Source organism: Diuraphis noxia, unplaced genomic scaffold (assembly GCF_037042655.1).
Source record: "Diuraphis noxia isolate RWA-SAM2 unplaced genomic scaffold, SU_Dnox_SAM2 contig0001, whole genome shotgun sequence".
NCBI lineage: Eukaryota > Metazoa > Arthropoda > Insecta > Hemiptera > Aphididae > Diuraphis > Diuraphis noxia.
The window spans coordinates 79,372,892-79,392,094 of record NW_028301711.1 but is presented as its reverse complement, the minus strand read 5'-3'; the positions used below and the strand labels follow the sequence as shown (position 1 = coordinate 79,392,094).

General features: G+C 25.7%; 2 protein-coding genes across 2 annotated transcripts; one reads left to right on the top strand and one right to left on the bottom strand.

The window, feature by feature from the left end:
• On the bottom strand, positions 1 to 3,837 carry LOC107162346 (protein C10). The gene is made up of 3 exons (XM_015509201.2): positions 3,468 to 3,837; positions 2,565 to 2,741; positions 1 to 1,294 (listed from the first exon to the last, which is right to left on the bottom strand). Exons 1-3 carry the CDS (start codon positions 3,505 to 3,507, stop codon positions 1,161 to 1,163), a joined length of 351 nt encoding a protein of 116 aa, XP_015364687.1. The 5' UTR covers positions 3,508 to 3,837; the 3' UTR covers positions 1 to 1,160.
• A 177-nt stretch (positions 3,838 to 4,014) lies between these two features.
• LOC107162343 (zinc finger CCHC domain-containing protein 8 homolog) lies at positions 4,015 to 12,872 on the top strand. Its single transcript, XM_015509197.2, has 8 exons — positions 4,015 to 4,394; positions 4,969 to 5,284; positions 8,935 to 9,143; positions 9,313 to 9,542; positions 10,092 to 10,210; positions 10,484 to 10,640; positions 11,462 to 11,589; positions 11,924 to 12,872. Exons 2-8 carry the CDS (start codon positions 4,991 to 4,993, stop codon positions 12,281 to 12,283), a joined length of 1,497 nt encoding a protein of 498 aa, XP_015364683.1. The 5' UTR covers positions 4,015 to 4,394; positions 4,969 to 4,990; the 3' UTR covers positions 12,284 to 12,872.
• Positions 12,873 to 19,203: the final 6,331 nt, after the last annotated feature.

Here is a 19,203-nt window from a genome sequence, read left to right as displayed (position 1 = left end):
TAGTCAATAATATACATTTATACAGTATTAGTAGTATTACAGAGGAGCAATATAGCCTATAGGTACTTAATGAAATTTGTAAATTAGCGTAATATGTACAATACTATTGTTGTAATGTAATCAGGGGTTAAAGTGGGGGGACGCAGGAGAACTCAGTCCCCTTACCTCTGACGGCAGTTAAAAAGCGTCCCCTTTAACAAATTAGGATTTTATACATTAGACATTATACATAAAATTTTATATGGAATGCATAAAACTATATGGAGACATTAGTCCCCTCTGGAATTTTTTCCCACTTTAACCTCTGAATGTAATTATTTAAATCTTAAACTTTCTTTATCAGTTATATCATACTTAAAATATTATGAATTTAAATATAAACCATAGTAATAACTAGTATGTTAGTAACATATTATAATATATAAAATATATAAAAATTAATTATATAATATTGCCTGTTAAGATTTCAGATTTAGAAATGTGTATAACATTTTAAAAATAGAAAAAATATAGTTTTGATTTGTAGTTATTTCGAAGGTTCCCTATTATTTATTATTAAATACTAACACATTTATTTTTTGTATAACTCAGTTATGAAATGTTTTAATATTTTTAACTACAATAAAGTTTTACCATATGTAAAAAAAAACTACATGCAAATACTCAATTATCAAAATATTAAAAAATATGGTTTCATCAAAAAACTTGATGATTTGTCATTGATTAACAATATACTATTGCAACACATCAATATTTTACCCGAGAGAAAAACAAGATAGTATAGGTATCAAAAATATTTCATATATATATTATTTGTAAATAGTATAAAAAATACAAATTTTCATTACATATAATAAATAATCTATGAAGGTAATTAAAATTTAAAATAAAACAACACACAAAAAAAAACAAAATAAATTAATATGTTATCTTTAAGTTGTATAATACAACTAGTTGTGTAATACATTTTAATGGTTATAATATTTATTCTTTTATTAGTAAATTCTAATACTTAATTTAGAAATGTAAACCTAGTGAAAAATTATATAACAATTTAATCATAAATTTAAGTTATTAATAAAAGAGAAAAATTAAGTTATTAAAAGTTTTCAAATATTTTAACATTCGCAAAGAGTTTTTTTTTTAAATAAATAATTATTCTACACATGCGAAGTCACAGCACTTGAAACATTGACTGGTGGTAAATAAAATGATCGTATCTGGCGGTGAAGATCAGCTACTACTCTATCATCTTTTTCAAGTGCAACTACACTTCTGGTAAACTTTATTATTCCTAGAAGAAAATAAATTTTATTTATTTTTAATATTTAAGATGAACATAATAATGTATATTATAAATAAAAATAGTAAATAAAATACAAAGAATCATATTAAGAATAAAATAAAATATTTTGTTTGTTTTAAACTATCCAGTATATCAATCTACTTTATTTATTGAAATTTAGTTTAAGCGATGAGCCGTTGATGTGGCTCAAAATAAGTGAGGAATGGCTAAACATTTTGATTAATATTAAAATTTGTTTTGTTAACTTTAAGTATAGGTTAAGGGTAGGGGTAGGTGTGTGTAAATAGGTGTAATGACCATTATGTTTCTAAAATAAACAGAAACAAAATATTTATATAAGTTGTTTGGAGGTGGTCAAATTAAAATGTACATAATATTATAATAGGTAATACAATAATAATCATTACAACCCTAGTTTAATTTTTCTATAATGATAAAACAAATTATAGGAACTTTCTACTACTACTACTACTACTACTACTACTACTACTACTACTACAAAAAAAAAAAAAATAGAAATAGAAATACAACAATTTTTTCAATTATTAATTACATATTATGAAACAAAATACTATAAATTTGAAATAATTATATGAAAATTAAATAATAAATAGTATCATAATAAAATGTATTAATTATCAATAGTTAAGAATAAAAACAAAAATTATAAAACAGTAAAAATACGTATGTAGTTTAGTACATATATCTGCAATAATCCACATATTTTTAAAGTATAATTCTTGGTATAACTTTTTAAGAGGGAAGAATGTTTCTTTGGATAAAATAAAAGGTGGCATGAAAAATTAAAACTGAAAAAATTGTACAGATGCCATCAATTTCCCACTTTAATCAATAAACAGTGATAAACATAAATATTTGTCATGAATTTCCACTTTCAGAATTATCAAATAGTGAATACAATTTTATACTTATGTTTAGTGTAATACAGCACTACCATAATAGAGTAATTTAAAATCAAAGTTACATAACCAGGGCTGGACTATGAGCTCTGGGCAAGAAAAATTAATGTGCCCTCTAATTCAGGTTAAGTAATAGAATTTCAAAAACTACTATTAAAGAATTATTATTTGAATTCTGAAGGCCCCCATGATATAACAGAGCCCTGGGTAGTCGCTCAGCTCGCCCACCCTGAATATAACATATTAGTTATAGTTATTTAGTTCAAAAAATGGTTTTAAGTTTATAATATTATAGAGGTATGCCAGGTATGGTGAACATAATTATTATTGTTATTTACCTTCACGTCCTTCAGGAAGTCCATATTTTTTTATTACATCCATCTGAGTGCTGACAACTATTGGATAAACATACTGCATAACTTTAAGCATATCATTACCAGCCTTACTTTTAGCATCTTCTAAATTCAACGCATTTTCACAGGTTGTAAGAGATTCCAGAATCTCAGCCAAAATAACTAAGATGTATAAAGACAATTAAAAAGAAATTAAAATGATATAAAAATATAATTATAAATCTATATTAGATTTAATAAAAAAAATTAAATCTAAAGTATTAGTTAAATTAAAATGTTTATTTATTTACAATAGTATTAGGTACATGCAATATTTTGAGCCCTCCAAAGTTTATAGTGAATAAGTGGTTCTCAATTAATGGTACACAATTTTGAAGAATAAATTAGAATTATTATTAATATTAGACAATATAATATATTATGTATCCCTTATTTCAAGCACTACATGAACATTTAACAATTTGTCGGCAGTACTGAAATAAAAAAAAGTTGGGGACTGCTGTAATAGACTGTATGTATAGATACCATCTAATCTAAACAACTCATATATGAAAATAGGTGGTTAATTAGCCTTTAAAATATTTTATACATAATAAATAATTAAAAATGGTTTATTTATTTGAAGGCAATTCAAAATGTGTAAAATTGCCTTAAGTTTTTAGATATTAATTCTGTTATATTATTATAGACTATGTCTATAATTCTATGTTCAAACAAAGCAAATGTTTAGAAATAAATGAAATCTATAAAATTCACATGCAATTTGAAAAAAAATGTATATTTAATTTGTATTTGTTTTTATTACAACAAAAATACAATTAAAACTTTATTTATTTTAAATATTTTTCTTAAAAAAGTAAGATACATAGGTAATAATTAATTAGATACCTCTCATAGTATTTGAATCAAACTGTAGAGACGTTGTCATTATCGTTTCTTTGAAGTCAAAAATCAGAAATTAGCCAAATAAGTTCAACAACTTCGTTTATTTTAAGGAAAACCTCGAATAATATTCAATTTATTTTGAAAAATATGATATAGGTACTTACAATAAGTATATACATATATTTTTTATAAATTATATTATGACGTACAGTATTTGGATGTGTACGTCTGCTGGAAGTTATCTAATAATCTAATATCTATGCAATGGAAACTTGAAGTACAAGATTATATATCCACTGTATCTAATTTGACAAAAATTGGTCGAATTTAGACATGAATTTGATGATGGAAGAAAATATATTAATTAATAAATAATAATATTATTCTTATCTTAAGTTAAAAAAATTAATAAATGATAATATACGATTTGATAAAACTAGTTAATATTATTGACCGTTAGATAGCATTAAGAAGTGGGTGCCAAAGAAATTAAATATTCCGAATCTTATCTCTACACAATATTAATTCATCGTTTGTGGCAGCGTAACAACCGGACTTCAAAAAAACAACCATCAGTGTTTGATAATTTTTGTTGAAAATGTATAGTTTTCTAATTTGTGTTTAGTTAAAAATAATATTGTTAAGATTCACTGCCCAATTCGAAGTGTTAATTTATTTTGTCATGGAAGTGTTATTTTATTACTGTTATTGGCTTATTGCTGTTGTTGATGTCGTGATGTCATGACGATTTAGTCGCACTGAAGTCATACTTCGATCTAAGATCTGCATCTCAGTGTATATCGTGGTGTAAATTAATTATTCATCATAGAAATAATATTATAACTAATATTTAAAACTGTGCGGCTCAATCCAATTGCTTGGGATATTAAATCCAGCCAGTTCAGTCAGTGCTGTGTGTTTATTTTGATGGTAAGTATTTGTGGTAAGATTAATGTTTTCTTGTCAATATTATTTGTAGCTACATGTTGAAATCTAGAATTTTTAACACTGTATCAATTCCACACTTAGTGCAGAGTATGTAATAAATATACTTTCAGTTATTGGAGAATTTCTTTAAAAAGGGAATTATTTTACGTTCACGTTCAATTTGTTTAAAAGGAATTAAATCTTTTGTCGTTCCTAGCTTAAAGAAAATAACTTGTGTTTTCCTTACTCCTAAATAAAAAACATTTTTTATTCCTCAATAATTTTATAATTATTACCTAACATAGTTAGTAATAATCATTGTTTAACTAGGTTGTTTGGTTTTTTAAATATTTAATTTGTCCATTTCACCTGTAAAACTATTGTGACTGATTCAATATTTTTATAAACATTGTCAATACTATTGTATATTGTCGCATGATAATTTTGCATATTGTTCACTGTCTTATGTTTGTAAAATTTAATATTATAACAAAGGCTCTCAGCTAATATACCTGTGAAAATGGATTTATCTGATACTTTAATTATTATGTATTATGATACATTGTGTTTGTTATAGTGTTATTTGATTAAAATTCATTATGAATGTGAACGATGGGACCATGGAGTGTGAATACACTACAAATGAAGGCTTTGGAGATGTTGAGCTTGAACCAGGATACAGTGGTACAGAACCACATGACTGCCCAAGACTTTTTGATAATTCAGAACTATATAGTCATTCTAAACATAATGATAGTGTTGCACCTTCTGATGGCCCAGGACAAGATTGTTATACAGAAACCAGTGATTTAGAATCAAAAGAAAAAGATGAACCTTTGTTTGTTATAGACAAAACTAAAAACTTTAGGCTAAATCGTACAATACAATATGAGGTAAATAAAATTGATTTTATACACAAGTTTATTTTTAACAAAGGTTGTATTTAAATTATACATAATTTACAGTGCTTTTATTAGGTATCCTCGTTAAGTTGTAAAAATCAAATAAAGTTTTAATTTAATAACTTGGTACTTAGGTTTTCAATCATCATATTTGCCTTTTAACAATTTAATTAATCAATACAAACTTTTAATGGAATACATTAAATCACAAGTTGTTTAATATGGTTCATCCAGTTTTAGTATGATACTCCTAGTGAATTAGATTATGGTGTTAAATTTAAAAAAAAAAATGAAACAAGGATGTAAATTCTTTATAGAAATATCTGTTTGTTTTTTTTTTTTTTTGAGGGGGCAGCCTTTTCAAATATAATTTTTAATTGTCAAATTGTGCATTATAATCATTTATTTAATCAATGAGTATACCTTTGAATATGACAAATGATAAATGTTAACTTTATAAAAATAATAATCCACCAGAGAACTCTATATGGTGGGTGCGGATTGTACTGCATAATTGAGTTGGCCACCATAATGGCCAATTGAATTGTTAAATTTGTATTTAAAGATAAAACATTAAACTGATTACAGTTCTTAGTAGACATTATATTTTTCTTAGAAATTTTTATATTTTACACTGCTATAATAGCTATAATAATACTAAATATTCATATTAAATTATTGTTTTCACAATCAGTTATACTAATAAATTAAGTATAAAAGCATACTGATTTAACAAAAATATTATTTATTTAATAATTAAATAGTATTAAAACATGCCCATTCAAGTTGATCAACTATACAATATAAACAAGTACATAAATAAAATAATTAAGTTGAATAAATAAATTATAAAATTAATATTAATTAATTAATTATAATTAACTTAAATGTATAGGAGTATTACCTGACTCTAACTGATCAGTATTTTGTCCAAATGAAGCAAAAATTGTATTGACATTTTCACTACAATTATTTGAATTTTCACATGATGATTCAAGTTCATTAACTAAAAAATATTAAATTTATATTGATAAACATAATACAAAAATGGACAAAGTAAACATAATAAGTTTAAATAATTAAATATAAAATTTACAGTACATCATTTATATTTTTACAATTTAAAAAAATGATGCTTTATTACATTAATATTATTACATATTAGTTACTAGTAACTTCATTTGTGACTTGTGTTTAGGTTCCTAAATGTATTTAATTTGGTTGTACTTCATAGTTTCAATAGTTTAAATTATCAAATTGAATAGATTAATTAATTTACTTAAGAGTATAGGAATTTTAATTACCTGACTCTAACTGATCAGTATTTAGTCCAGCCAAAGCAACATTTTGATTGCAGTTTTCAGTACAAACATCTGTAGTTAAATTTTCACATAACGATTCAAGTTTTTCAACTAGGTAGAAAATATGAAATTTATATTGATAAAAATTAATACAATAAATGATCAAAGTTAACACAATAAATGTCAATATTAAATGCACGGTACAAAATGCTGCTTTACAAGTAAAAACAATTATGCTTTAATAATATGATGACATATTATTTTATTTAATTTTACATATATTTGTGAATATAAGACACTCAGTAGTCAGTACAATACAATTTCTATTACCTAGACATTTTGTTTGAACATTTCAGTATTTATTAAATTGTACTTAATTGAAAAATATTAACATCAAAAACAAGAATAAAAGTGAGGTACATACTTGGTGTTTTAAATGTACATAGTGACGCTGTAGAGGCCTCTGTGTTGACTAACATGTCACTTTGTAGAACAGCTTGAATAATTTAAAATAATTTTATTCTAAAAAGTATTTAGGTAGGTACCTGCATTTATATTATTTAAACACTAATAGGACAGTACTTACAGGTAGAGAGTTTTGGTTTTTTAAAAAAAAAACTGTCCAAGTTAACTTTTTGCCTTTTATTCTTGGTTTTGCATGATTCGATGTGTCTTTTCCAATTGGTATTATTTTGATCATTCCTGTCACATCCACAATACTCACATGTTAAATTCATACGGCTTATTCAATTATTAGTGTATTAGGGTTTTATAAAATATCGACAAATATATAGTTAAATTGTAGGTGAAATTTAAATTAAAATTATATTCATAAACTGAAACAAAAACACTAATCTCTAAACAGTTTAATCATATTATTTTGGTCACGTTTTAATGTTTCATTATCACAATTCACAATGACAACTTCCAATAAATTTATTTCCTAATAAAAATAATCTTACGAATACTGGTTAATCGATGGCCGACGGTATTTTCGGGGTATTACCCAGAATTCATGATCGCGTAGGCCAGCGGGGACATGTTATAACTTATAAAGTTTATTTATAGTATCAACGACATAATTAATATTTTTGCCTTTTGGAGTGGGTATAAACTATATAAATATACTTAATATTTGGTAAATATTATTTACCCATTGACCATTCATAACAACTGCACACAGATACGGGATAACCGTGCAACTGCATAATATTTCATACCATAATAATGTACCTATCTTCTTAAATATTATTTCTTGATTTCCCATTAATGTTTGTGATTTACGGTTTATGCTTATAGCCTATTCCTATTTCCTATAATCCTATTCCCTATTGGCTATAGCTATTAGCTGTAATACCTACTTACTCTACGTCTCTTCTACAGTACCACTACTACCACTATTTAGAACGACTATAGAATGTAAACACATTGTGCCTGTCGTCTGTGTTGTAGTTTAATGTTTATAACCACAACATTATAATTTGTACTCGATGATATTCACTTCACATGCTAGAACATGTTGTGATGTTTCCTAACATAAGGACACCCCACCCTAAATATACCTGGTTCAATTGAACCACCTTGACCCCCCCTTGGGCGCCACTGCTGCTATTGGTGCTTAAGGTATGTTTTGTATGCTAAAAAAAAATAAAAAAATTGTATAGTGTACTAATAAGTAATCAATAAATATTATTAACTGTTATTAATTGAATATAATGTAATGATAATTTGAAAGTTATATAAGTATATATTTTTAATTACAAAATATGATCCAAATTTTCATGATTTTGAGAAGTTTTGTCAAAATTTAAATTTCAAATATTTACAAAAATTGTTGTTACATATTTTTAATATTTTTAAATTAATATGAGAATAAATTATGTGTGTAACGTTTTCAAGATTGTTAACTAAGTTAAATATTTTAAGATAAAAAAAAAAATTTTAAATCAATCTAAATACCTAATGTGTTTTATGAAAATTGAATTATGTTTGTATCACCACAATGGGTATTGAGATTTTTAGAGTACATTATTTTGTTGTATATTACTACTACTGTACAAAATGTCTATACTATATAATTAAAGACATTTTCAAATGTATAAATATTATAATGTAGAAATTAATTTAACCGGCTGTAGTATTAATACCCCTTAATAAAATAAATTACTTTAATCATTCTGATATTAAATTGCTTAGTAATGTGATAGCCTCAGGATAGATTTTTATATGCAATGATAATTTAATTTTAATTTAACAAATCCATTAAAGTTATTCTAATCTCTAGAAACCTAATGTACAGCATAGCGCTACCCACTTACCAGTTTTTTGTTTTTGTTTTAGACTTCACCAAATAATAATAAATATGGAAAAAATAATTTTGTGGCACATAGACAAAATTCATGTTGGAATTGCAACTCTGTAAATCATTCATTGCATAATTGTCCTGAACCCAGAGTTCATTGGAAAATTTCAAAAAATCGACAGGCTTTTCTTAATCAAAAACAGCAGCAATATCAATCAAATTCGGGTGGTAGAAACTATAAAAATCGGTAACTAAAAAGAAACCTATAAGTTGTCCAGATTTATGTTGTTTATACATCAGAAAATGAGATTTGCTAATATAATAAAATATTTATTTTTAAAACTTTTAAGTTTAGATTGAAAAGAATATTGGTTGATGAAAATCAATTATTGATTAAATTGTTTATTGTAATTTAGGCTTGGCAGTCATAAGAATGTACGATACTTTGTAGCAGGAACTAAAACTTTATGGAGTGATTTAACACCTGGTAAATTAAGTGATGATTTGTTAAAAGCATTAGGTGTTCCTAAAAATGGACTACCAGTACATATTTATAGAATGCGAGAGCATGGTTATCCTAGTGGATGGCTTGAAGAAGCTAGAGAAGAATATTCTGGGATATCAATATATACTACACCTAATGAATGTAATTATATGTGTATTTTACTTTATATTAGTATTCAAAATATTATTTATACTTCATAGTTCATATAAGTAGTCAATATTTAAAATTATTTTTTGAGTTTAAAAATATAAAAATTTAACACATGTAATTTTAATATAAATTGTATATAACTAAATGGAACATCATTTCAAAATACTTTATATTAACATGTCTGATACGTCTTTTCAGAAAAGTATAAAGCCACATTGTCTGTATTTTATAAACCTTTTAAATATTATGTATTTATGTGTGTATAAATTATATCGGTGTTAGACTTGATAATTTTATTGGTAGCAATGAATAAGTTAGATTGAGTCAAATATTTTTAAATAGAAACATTTTTCCTCTTCTTACAAAGATTTATTTTTATATTTATATCAACGTTTTATATATTAAGATTTACTAGTACACTTAACCTATCTGCTTTAATTTAATCTGATTTCATTATTCATTTAAAATTATCAGTTGAATGTACATATATTGTTACATTTGAACATAACATTAATAAATATATATATATTTTTTTTTTAGGTTTACCTCTTCCTGGTAGAGAAAATGGAATAAATAATTACTTCCATTGCAATATCAATGAAAAAAAATTACATGAATATCCTGGATTTAACGCTCCTTGTCCACCAGATTTTATTGATGTAAATTGTTTTTAATAAATTACGCGATAAATGGAGAACGAACTTATATGCAAATGCATATATATATAATATATATTTAAATGGTTTTGATTAAATTTCAAGTACATATTTTAGAACATAATATTTCAGTATTTTTAGAGTTAATTTTGAGAATGTCTTGTGCATATAAATACGTTCTCTAGTGATAAATTACCAAGCCAAATGTAACATTTAAGAAATCAGGACTTATTAGTTAAATGTTTTATGTATAATTGTGTACTCATTTATTTATAGGAAGGAAAAAGATTTGGTTGTCCTGAATATAATCCAGATCAAAGCCTCAAACATATGTATGAAAGATTAAAAGCTGGCCAAATTGGTAAAAATGGAATAGCATTGTCTGGAGTTAGTAGTCAATATCAAGATACAGAATTTGCATCTAACTCTAATGGTAATGATTATTGAGAATGACTATCTACCGTTTTTGTTTTCTCTTTTTGGCTGACACATTACATAGATAAAACTAATTCACGTGAAATAATTTTGAGTTGTCTAAGAACGAAATGATACGTTCAAAAATGAATGACATGGTATGAAATACCAATTTTTGTAAATATTGTCCAAAACAATTTAATATCCATTTGAATATACTATTTTATTTTCATTTTTAAAGTTAAAAAATAAAATTATTTTTGATATTTCAAACCCTCAAAATATTTTCTTAAATTATTTTCATTATAAATAATTTTGAAGTTAATCAAATCTAACATTTTTTTACATGAATGCGTATAACTTATGACACAAGGGTCCGAGAGAAAATATAAATGTTATACTGAGTTATACTGATATCTTCTTTGGCATATTATAAGCTTTTATTGGACTAAATTTCAAGTATTTTATGTGTATTTAAGTACTCAGTATTGTTATTTAGTTAATCTAACTAAACTAGATATTTACTAGAATATAATGAAGTTAAAACTTTATTCTTATTAAAGAAATAAAAAAAAAAAATAAGTTGATACTGAATTTGTACCTAAAAGTGATATATTTGTAATATTTAACTTGAAAAAATTATATAATATATGCATATCACAATTTGATAAGACTTATTTAACACAATATAGACTAGCTGCACTGGTTGTAAATCATTGATTCCTTACACAGATGGCATTCATATACATACATTATTCTATATTATATTAATATTTGTTTATACCAAATTATGTTACTCTTATGTAATTTTAAAAACATAAAAATATTTAAATAATTTAGAATGCCCAATTGAAGAAACCACCCTGAATATAAAAACCGAAAAAGAATTAAAAGATAAACCACCATCATCGCCTGAAGATGGAGAAATTACTGAAGATGAAACTAGATCTGACAAAAATGATGAAGAAGTAAGAATTATTTCAATGTTAATATTCAAGTTATATAAGTACATTGTTCAAATATTAATTAATTAAATTCAGTGATAAATTTTAGTATTTTGAGCACAAGAGAAAAAAATGAATTGGTTCTTAATACATTTTATCTAAGTAATTTATTTATGTAAATATAATTTATTATTGGTATTTGACTTTATATTTTGTCACTATAAACTTGTAAATTGTATTTGTTGTGAAAACTAATAAAACATTGTGAATTCATGCTCAGTTAAAAAAACCTGATAAAAATTATACCTATAGTAGAATTGATTCAACTAATATTTTAATATAAAATCGTATTTTTCAGTTATTATCTAATGAAACAGTGTCAGTAATTGACGAACATAATATATCAATCCCGATTGAGAGTAATTCAGATACTCAAAATAATTCCAAATCAAATGTCTCTAGTTCAATAAAGATAGACGATGAATTAAACTTGACACCAACAACAAAAAGGCAATTTGGTGAAGTGAAATCTGAAACCCTTGGCACTCCGGTTCTCAAAAACTTTTCATCGTATGGTAATCGACCAGCCCATGAACATTTTGCTAAAGGAATGGTTGATATGGTAGATCATGAAAATTTGCCTAATGCTACAGGGACATTTAAAAAGTTAAAAGAAATATTGAAGGATGTGCGTAAAACAATTAAAGATTTACTATGAGTATTATTGACAATTTACTTCCAAATTTATTTAGTCAAAATATTATGAATATTTTCTATATTTTGTCAACTATAAAATCAATTTTTATTTTATCAATTTCATATTGATAAGTAAATAATGTGTATTCGTTGAACTGTTAATGACAAAATACCCCATGATTGTATTACTTAAATTTCAATTACAGTTTTGTTTTATTTATATGTATTAAACCATATTTATTATCAGCTTAAAATAATATATTCTTAACAATATAAGATACTAATATTAAAAAATGATAATTCAATTTCAATTATATGATTTTAGCTTATTTTTTTATTGCATGCTTGATAAAAATAATTAACAGTAGGGATTATAAATATATTTTTGAGGCTATATAATACTTGTTGTTAGTGTTTGTTTACCTAGGATTAGTTTTCGTAAAGTTATGTAATATATAAACATATTTTTTAATATCAAACATAAGTTAAGTGATGACACAATGTATATATGACTTATTGTTTCCTTTTGTTTAATACAGTAGCTAACTAATTAATTTCAACTAAACTTAGGTTATCATATAATTATAAAAAATGTCCTTTGCAATGTCTAATTTTTAACTTTTTAACTTCTTTCTAATTATTGACAACTTGTAAATAAAAGTTATTTTTAATCTAATGTCTTAAAAAACTGTGTATAAAAATTTAGTATCTCAGTCAATCCATTAAAATCATAAATAATAATTTGCTATTTAACTCTTCTGTTTTGTTTTGTTTTTGAACTGTTGTGAAATTTTGTTATATATATTTTACGGAAATAACAAATAAACTTTTATTTACAATATGGTATGTCATTGAGAGGACGCTACACACATATTAGTTGTCTCCGTCTTACAATTGCGTGACACAGTGAATTTACGCTTAGCAGATCACGTTTAGCTCCGTTCATTTAAAATTTAGAGAAAATTAAACTATTATGAAATTTGATGGTTAGAATGTTATCTGTGTTTGCATCTGGGTTTTTTACGATTAATTAGTTTTTAAGGAGTTATGAGTATGTTTAATAAACACTTTTTATACATGCATTTACTCAAATTTTTAAACAGACGGAGCTAAACTTGATTTGCTAAGCGTAAATTCGTTATGCCGTACACTTGTAAGACAGATTAGCTAATATACGGCGAACCTACAATACGCTTCACCTTCATACGTTCTAAGCTAGTGACTCTCTAAAATAAATTTAAATTAGCGCTTGTAACTTATTGGTATGATGGTGTGCGTTTGTCGATTCCGTTCGTTTTCTAAAATTGGAAATGACTATTAGGACCCACGATCGTAGCGCTATTCAGGTCTATGTGTCTGAGCACTGTTCCAATATAAAGATATGAACTGAACGAAGAAGACTTGAAATAATAATATTAAACTCGGGTTTTCAGGTTGGAAACACTTTTTTATTGAATTAAAACAAATATAAATAAAACACTTAGCAAATCCAGATTGTGTATAGCCAGTATTATGGTCGCCGTTTCACCATAGGCGTAACTTGACCTTAAAGTTAGGGGGTGCTTCAGCCATAGAAGTTTCATAATAAGTAAATCACCCCCCCCCCCCCAAACATATTAGATTCATTGATTATAGATGTAACATAAATGTAAATTAATATTTTATTTTATTATTATTAAACAAATAATAAACAAAGTGGTGTTGAGGTTAAATATTTATATATTAACATATTATCAAGTATTATTTTAGATACTTATATAGAATTAAAAAATTTTTATATACAAAATTCTACCAATTTATAGGTTAAGCCTCCGCTCAGTATTGGAAAATTTATTTAAAATGTCTTCTTTATTGAACGTTTGACAAATCTCTTTCAATTGCTATGATAGATAACTTAGAAAATTTATTTGGTAACATGGTTGACCTTATGTAGGTGTTTATTCAATGCATTGCTGAGAATGTTTTCTCACAAGATAAGGAACTCTTTGAAACTGAAAGCGCCTAGTGTAGTACATTTTATATAAATTTGGGAAAACAGATTTTTCCACAATACTCTTTAGCCGCTTTAAATGTTCCTGAGGATTGTTAAAATTTTCCAATTGATCACAACAATTTTTTGTCACCAAAAGTTCAGATTTTAAGTAAATTTCATTAATATTTAATAAAGCCTGAAAATATAAGAAAACAAAATCTAACTAATAATATAATATTAATGAATAGTATTGCCTCTATGGCTACATGGCTTAATGATTTACCTTATACTGGTTAACAAAAATTTCACTTTGTTTATAGTCTAGATCAATTGATATGGCCAGTTTAAGACTATCTGGTGAAAAATCTGTGTTTCATGTTAACTATAATACTATCAATCACAGGATAAAAGCATGGTTTTTCCAATATTCTTTTGCATTATGAATACCTCCACCATCTGCATCAGTGGTATTTGTATCATGAATTCATGAAAACCCTTTAATGCAGCAGGCTCTTGTCTTTTTCTCTTTGATACTAAAAAAAAAATTAAGTTACATAATTTATACTTAATATTAGTCATCATTTTTACTTTATAAAGTAGGTATTCAAAATACTCACGTGTCAAATCTATATTATTTTCAACTGAAAATGTGACTATTTCATTCCAAATGTCTGAAAATGAATCTAAATTGCTACTTTTTTTCAAATGTATTTATAATTCCATTAATAAGACAAGCTACTTCATCTAATGTCCCATTTGTATTTTGTAATTTATTCCTTAAAATATGAGTAATACTCAATACATAATTTATAATATGGAGTCACGGAGATGAACAATAAAGGAACCATTTTGTATCATTGCTAAAATTCCTACAAAAATTATAAAATATTACTTATGAGTTAATGTCTCTTAAAATTGTTAAAATGTATTTAATAATTAATATACCAACCAATCGATCTGGAGTTATCTCTTTCATTATTTTCATCGAAAACAGTTACAATAGATTTAAAATTTTCAATAACTGCTTTACTATTCTTATAATGAAATACCCATCTTGTATAACTAATGGCAATAAGTGTAATTTTTTTCATATTAAAATTCTTTTACATGTCTCAGTTTTGTATTATTTGAAGGTTGTGAGAAGTGCACATAGATTGACTAATGCATTGAATACAGTTCTAGATTGCTGAATGGAAAAGATATTAGTCTACAATGAATTACATTATAAAATACGGTAATTTTTTTGTTAAGCATAACTATAAATTACAATAAAAATAAAGGTAAAATAACTAACCTTTATGTTTTTACACATATCTAGTATAACCGAGTTAAGTTTATGTTCCATGCAATGTATATACGTAGCATATGGATAATAACCTTTTAGCTTCTTTTGTACACCACCTTTAGAACACTTGCTCCATCATAACTCTGTGCAATAATTGGTATTTTATCCAAGTTGATTTTTTTTTTTAATTAAGTAATGGCTGATGAAAGAAAATCCGCATTTTGATTAGAAGAAACATTCACAAAACCCAAAAATCGCTCACAAATGTTAAGATTTTAAAAGTTTTAACTTAAGTTTTTAACAAGTAATAACTAATTACCATCAGGCTTCAACACACATAATTGAAAAAAAAGATACTTTATTAACTTCATCAACTATAATATTCAAGAAATTGTCTGCATAGATATCAATTATCAATTAACTAATTTTGTATTTTAGGACTAGTATAATTGATTATTTCATTAGTCATTACTAAATACTCGTATATCATTGAAGTTAGAACTTAGAATTATAGTCAGAAAGAAGCTTACACATCTATTTAAAGTTTCCTTGGATATTAAAATTAAAATTACACGAGAAAAACACAAATTATTCTATATTAATGACATACAATGAGATAAGTAAGTTAATAGTTTTACCTTTGTTTAGTGAAGTATCGCTTTCATCATGGCCTCTAAACGCTAAACATTGGCGCGCAAGAAATAATAAAATATCAATGAGACTTAAATATAATTTTGATTTTTAACTACTACTTCACGGTGAGCATTAGACAATGAAGTGTGTATAGAACCAGACTGATCTGCTTTTTTACGCAAAGACCATTTTGTCATACCATTTATATGGTAGATAGTATAGCTGAGTGCAGTTGAAATTTTGATTTGGAACCTTTACCAATACTTTTAGACCCACTAATCTGTAAAATAATTTAATACAAATTTAATACCTATTAATTTTTAAACAAAATAAAATATTTGTCTGTATGTATATTTTAACTTACTTTTTTCTAGTTATTAAACCCTTTTGAGGTAAATGTTACATCTTATTGACGTTATTGTACTTAGAGAAGGAGGAAAATAATATGAAATCTGATTCTATTTTTAGCAAAAAACACCCCTATACGCAGCCGACAGGCACAGCAATATTGTCGTCCGGTCATCGTTACTCGTTAATCGTTATCACCGTTTAATGTTTATTAATAATCGTACGTCTTATATGAATATATTTATGTTTAAGTTTATTGACAACTTCTATGTAGTTGGTATTTAATATTTATGTTGTAAAAACTACACAACATGATAGTATGATACGTCTTACACATAGTTACACAGAATCATTACATACAATAATATAGTTTAATACCTAACCAAAAAAAAAATAAAAAAATTATCCAAGATATTAATAAAAATAATAAAATGATATTTTAAAATTAGGTTTAAAAATTTTACTACTATTGACGGAAATGTGGGACTAGGAATTATAACAGTAGGGAGGCTAAAATTAATTCTGGGGGGACTGCTTAGTTTAACCCCCCAATTCCTCCCATAGTTATACGCTTATGTGCATTACCGATTTACATTTCACACGTACAACCGTACCTACGTTCTCACCGAATCACTCATCGACAACGGGATTGCCTGCGCCTATGTGTCTGGGCGTCGTTATATAGGAAATATTTATGCCACCTCACTACCTCAGCATATCTAGCTTCACTGTCCTATGTTGATATAATTTACAATTTAAATTATATAATATATATAATAATATTATTTTGACGACTGTCTACAATATACGACAGTTAAGATGACATAATATGATTAATAGTTAAAAGTTAACAGTTAACAAATTATGAATTTATCTCGATTAGTTAAAAAGTTAATCTATTTTTATTAAATTAATATGTAAATTGCATAAAGGTGACTGTGTCTATCTAATCTAATAAAATAAACCAATATACAAAATTATTTTATCAATAAAAAGAACAGAATTGATAGTGTTATTATAGTTTTGGATTATTTATATTTCATTTTAATATTTACGTATAAATGAAAAATTTCTCAACATTTTTAACTTGATGGATTATTTTTAAATCAATTGAATAAAGCTATGTTTTCAACTGTAAAATAAACTATTTAAGTTCATAAGTTGATAAGAAAATAAACTAACTGTTAAGTTAAAAAGTAAAAAAAAAATAATTTTTTAACAAGTTAATGCCTACCTTGGTGAATTTGCTAGCAGTTCCGCAGTGGTACAGAATTTGTATGACAGAAGGTACCTACTCAGATATATCAAAAGCCTCTGAGGGGTTATCTGTTATACTCTCCAGAACGAAGTTCGTATGAATGCTTGTACTGTGTATACAAATAAGTACAAACAGAGGGCAATGCATTGGTAAAAAAAATTCAGTTTCTCTATGTTAGGGGGGATCTCGCCATCGCCCGAGGGGTTTTTGATATATCTGAGAATCTTCGGTCATACGAATTATGTACCACACTGTTTATAAATTCGTACAAAAATCATACTAATGGATTGAATAAAAAAATTGCAACATTTTGAAGTTAACTTTGATAAAATTTTGAAACTATTAAAATCTGCTATTTTGAATGGACCTTACCGTTTACCTATTTGGATGCCATACACATTGTGCAAAGTGTTTTTTTAATGGCCCAAAAGACGGTGAAAATAATTTATTGCCCGATTTGGAAGTTTCCGGTCTTTGAAATTATATTTTAGCTGCAAAAAATGTATTGGCACACCATTCGTCAAACATAATTCACAATGTTAATAACAACTGTGTCGAAAATTATAATATTATAGTGTAGTCGCCAAATATGTGGTTGGAAAGCGTATTAATTTTTCTTTTAACTTGCAATTATACTCGACTTGACGACTTGCAAGACATCTTTTTCATTCATTTTGTTGTTCTGTCTACCTATTCTTAATATCTTGAGAAAGTTTCTATTCCTCCTTTATGACCGAACACATTTATCTTTCACTAAATAGGATCTGGGCTCATTCATTTTTTCAATTACTCGTGTTTAATAAAGTTACTTTTCAATTCACATAAAAATGATTTATTTTACTTGTGACTATTCCTCAAAGTACTGACACGGTATCATACTTCGCCCATAGATCACATTATTTATAACATTTAACAATCATAAAATATACACTTACTACGACAAAATACAGGTACCTACTACGACCGTTTAAAATTATAGTATATTACTATCCAGGTGGTAGGTACTGGTGGCAGTATTATGATAAACAATTCCCACCCGTTCCTGGGTTTTGAACTGGAAAAAATGGTAGATTACTATCCAAGTGATTATCATTTTGTTCAATTTTTAATACATTTGCAATGCATATTTTTTTAAATAGCCTTAAATTATCTATTAATTGAAGTTAAGTTAAGTTTATAGTATTTGCTACCTTAATTGATGTATTAAAAGTGTCTATTTAATTAAATTTTAATTTAATTGAAAAAAAACATTTAACTTAACTGAATTAGATTGAAAAGTATCATTAACTTGCAAAGCCTATAGCCAGGTACCACTTATTAAATACGTCGCTTCGCTGAAAAGCTAAAAAATGCTCAACGATCTAAGATAACATTTTTTCTGTTTATTGTTCTAACTTGTAACTAATTATTATTATTATTTTTATTGGCTTAAATAATTTTGAACTG

Coding starts and splice junctions, on each gene's coding strand:
- LOC107162343 (XM_015509197.2), top strand. CDS start 4,991: ATGAATGTGAACGATGGGACCATGGAGTGTGAATACACTACAAATGAA. Junction 5,285..8,934: donor ATCGTACAATACAATATGAG/GTAAATAAAATT, acceptor TTTTTGTTTTAG/ACTTCACCAAATAATAATAA. Junction 11,590..11,923: donor CTGACAAAAATGATGAAGAA/GTAAGAATTATT, acceptor CGTATTTTTCAG/TTATTATCTAATGAAACAGT.
- LOC107162346 (XM_015509201.2), bottom strand. CDS start 3,507: ATGACAACGTCTCTACAGTTTGATTCAAATACTATGAGAG. Junction 2,742..3,467: donor TGATTCAAATACTATGAGAG/GTATCTAATTAA, acceptor TATACATCTTAG/TTATTTTGGCTGAGATTCTG. Junction 1,295..2,564: donor ACTTCCTGAAGGACGTGAAG/GTAAATAACAAT, acceptor ATTTTCTTCTAG/GAATAATAAAGTTTACCAGA.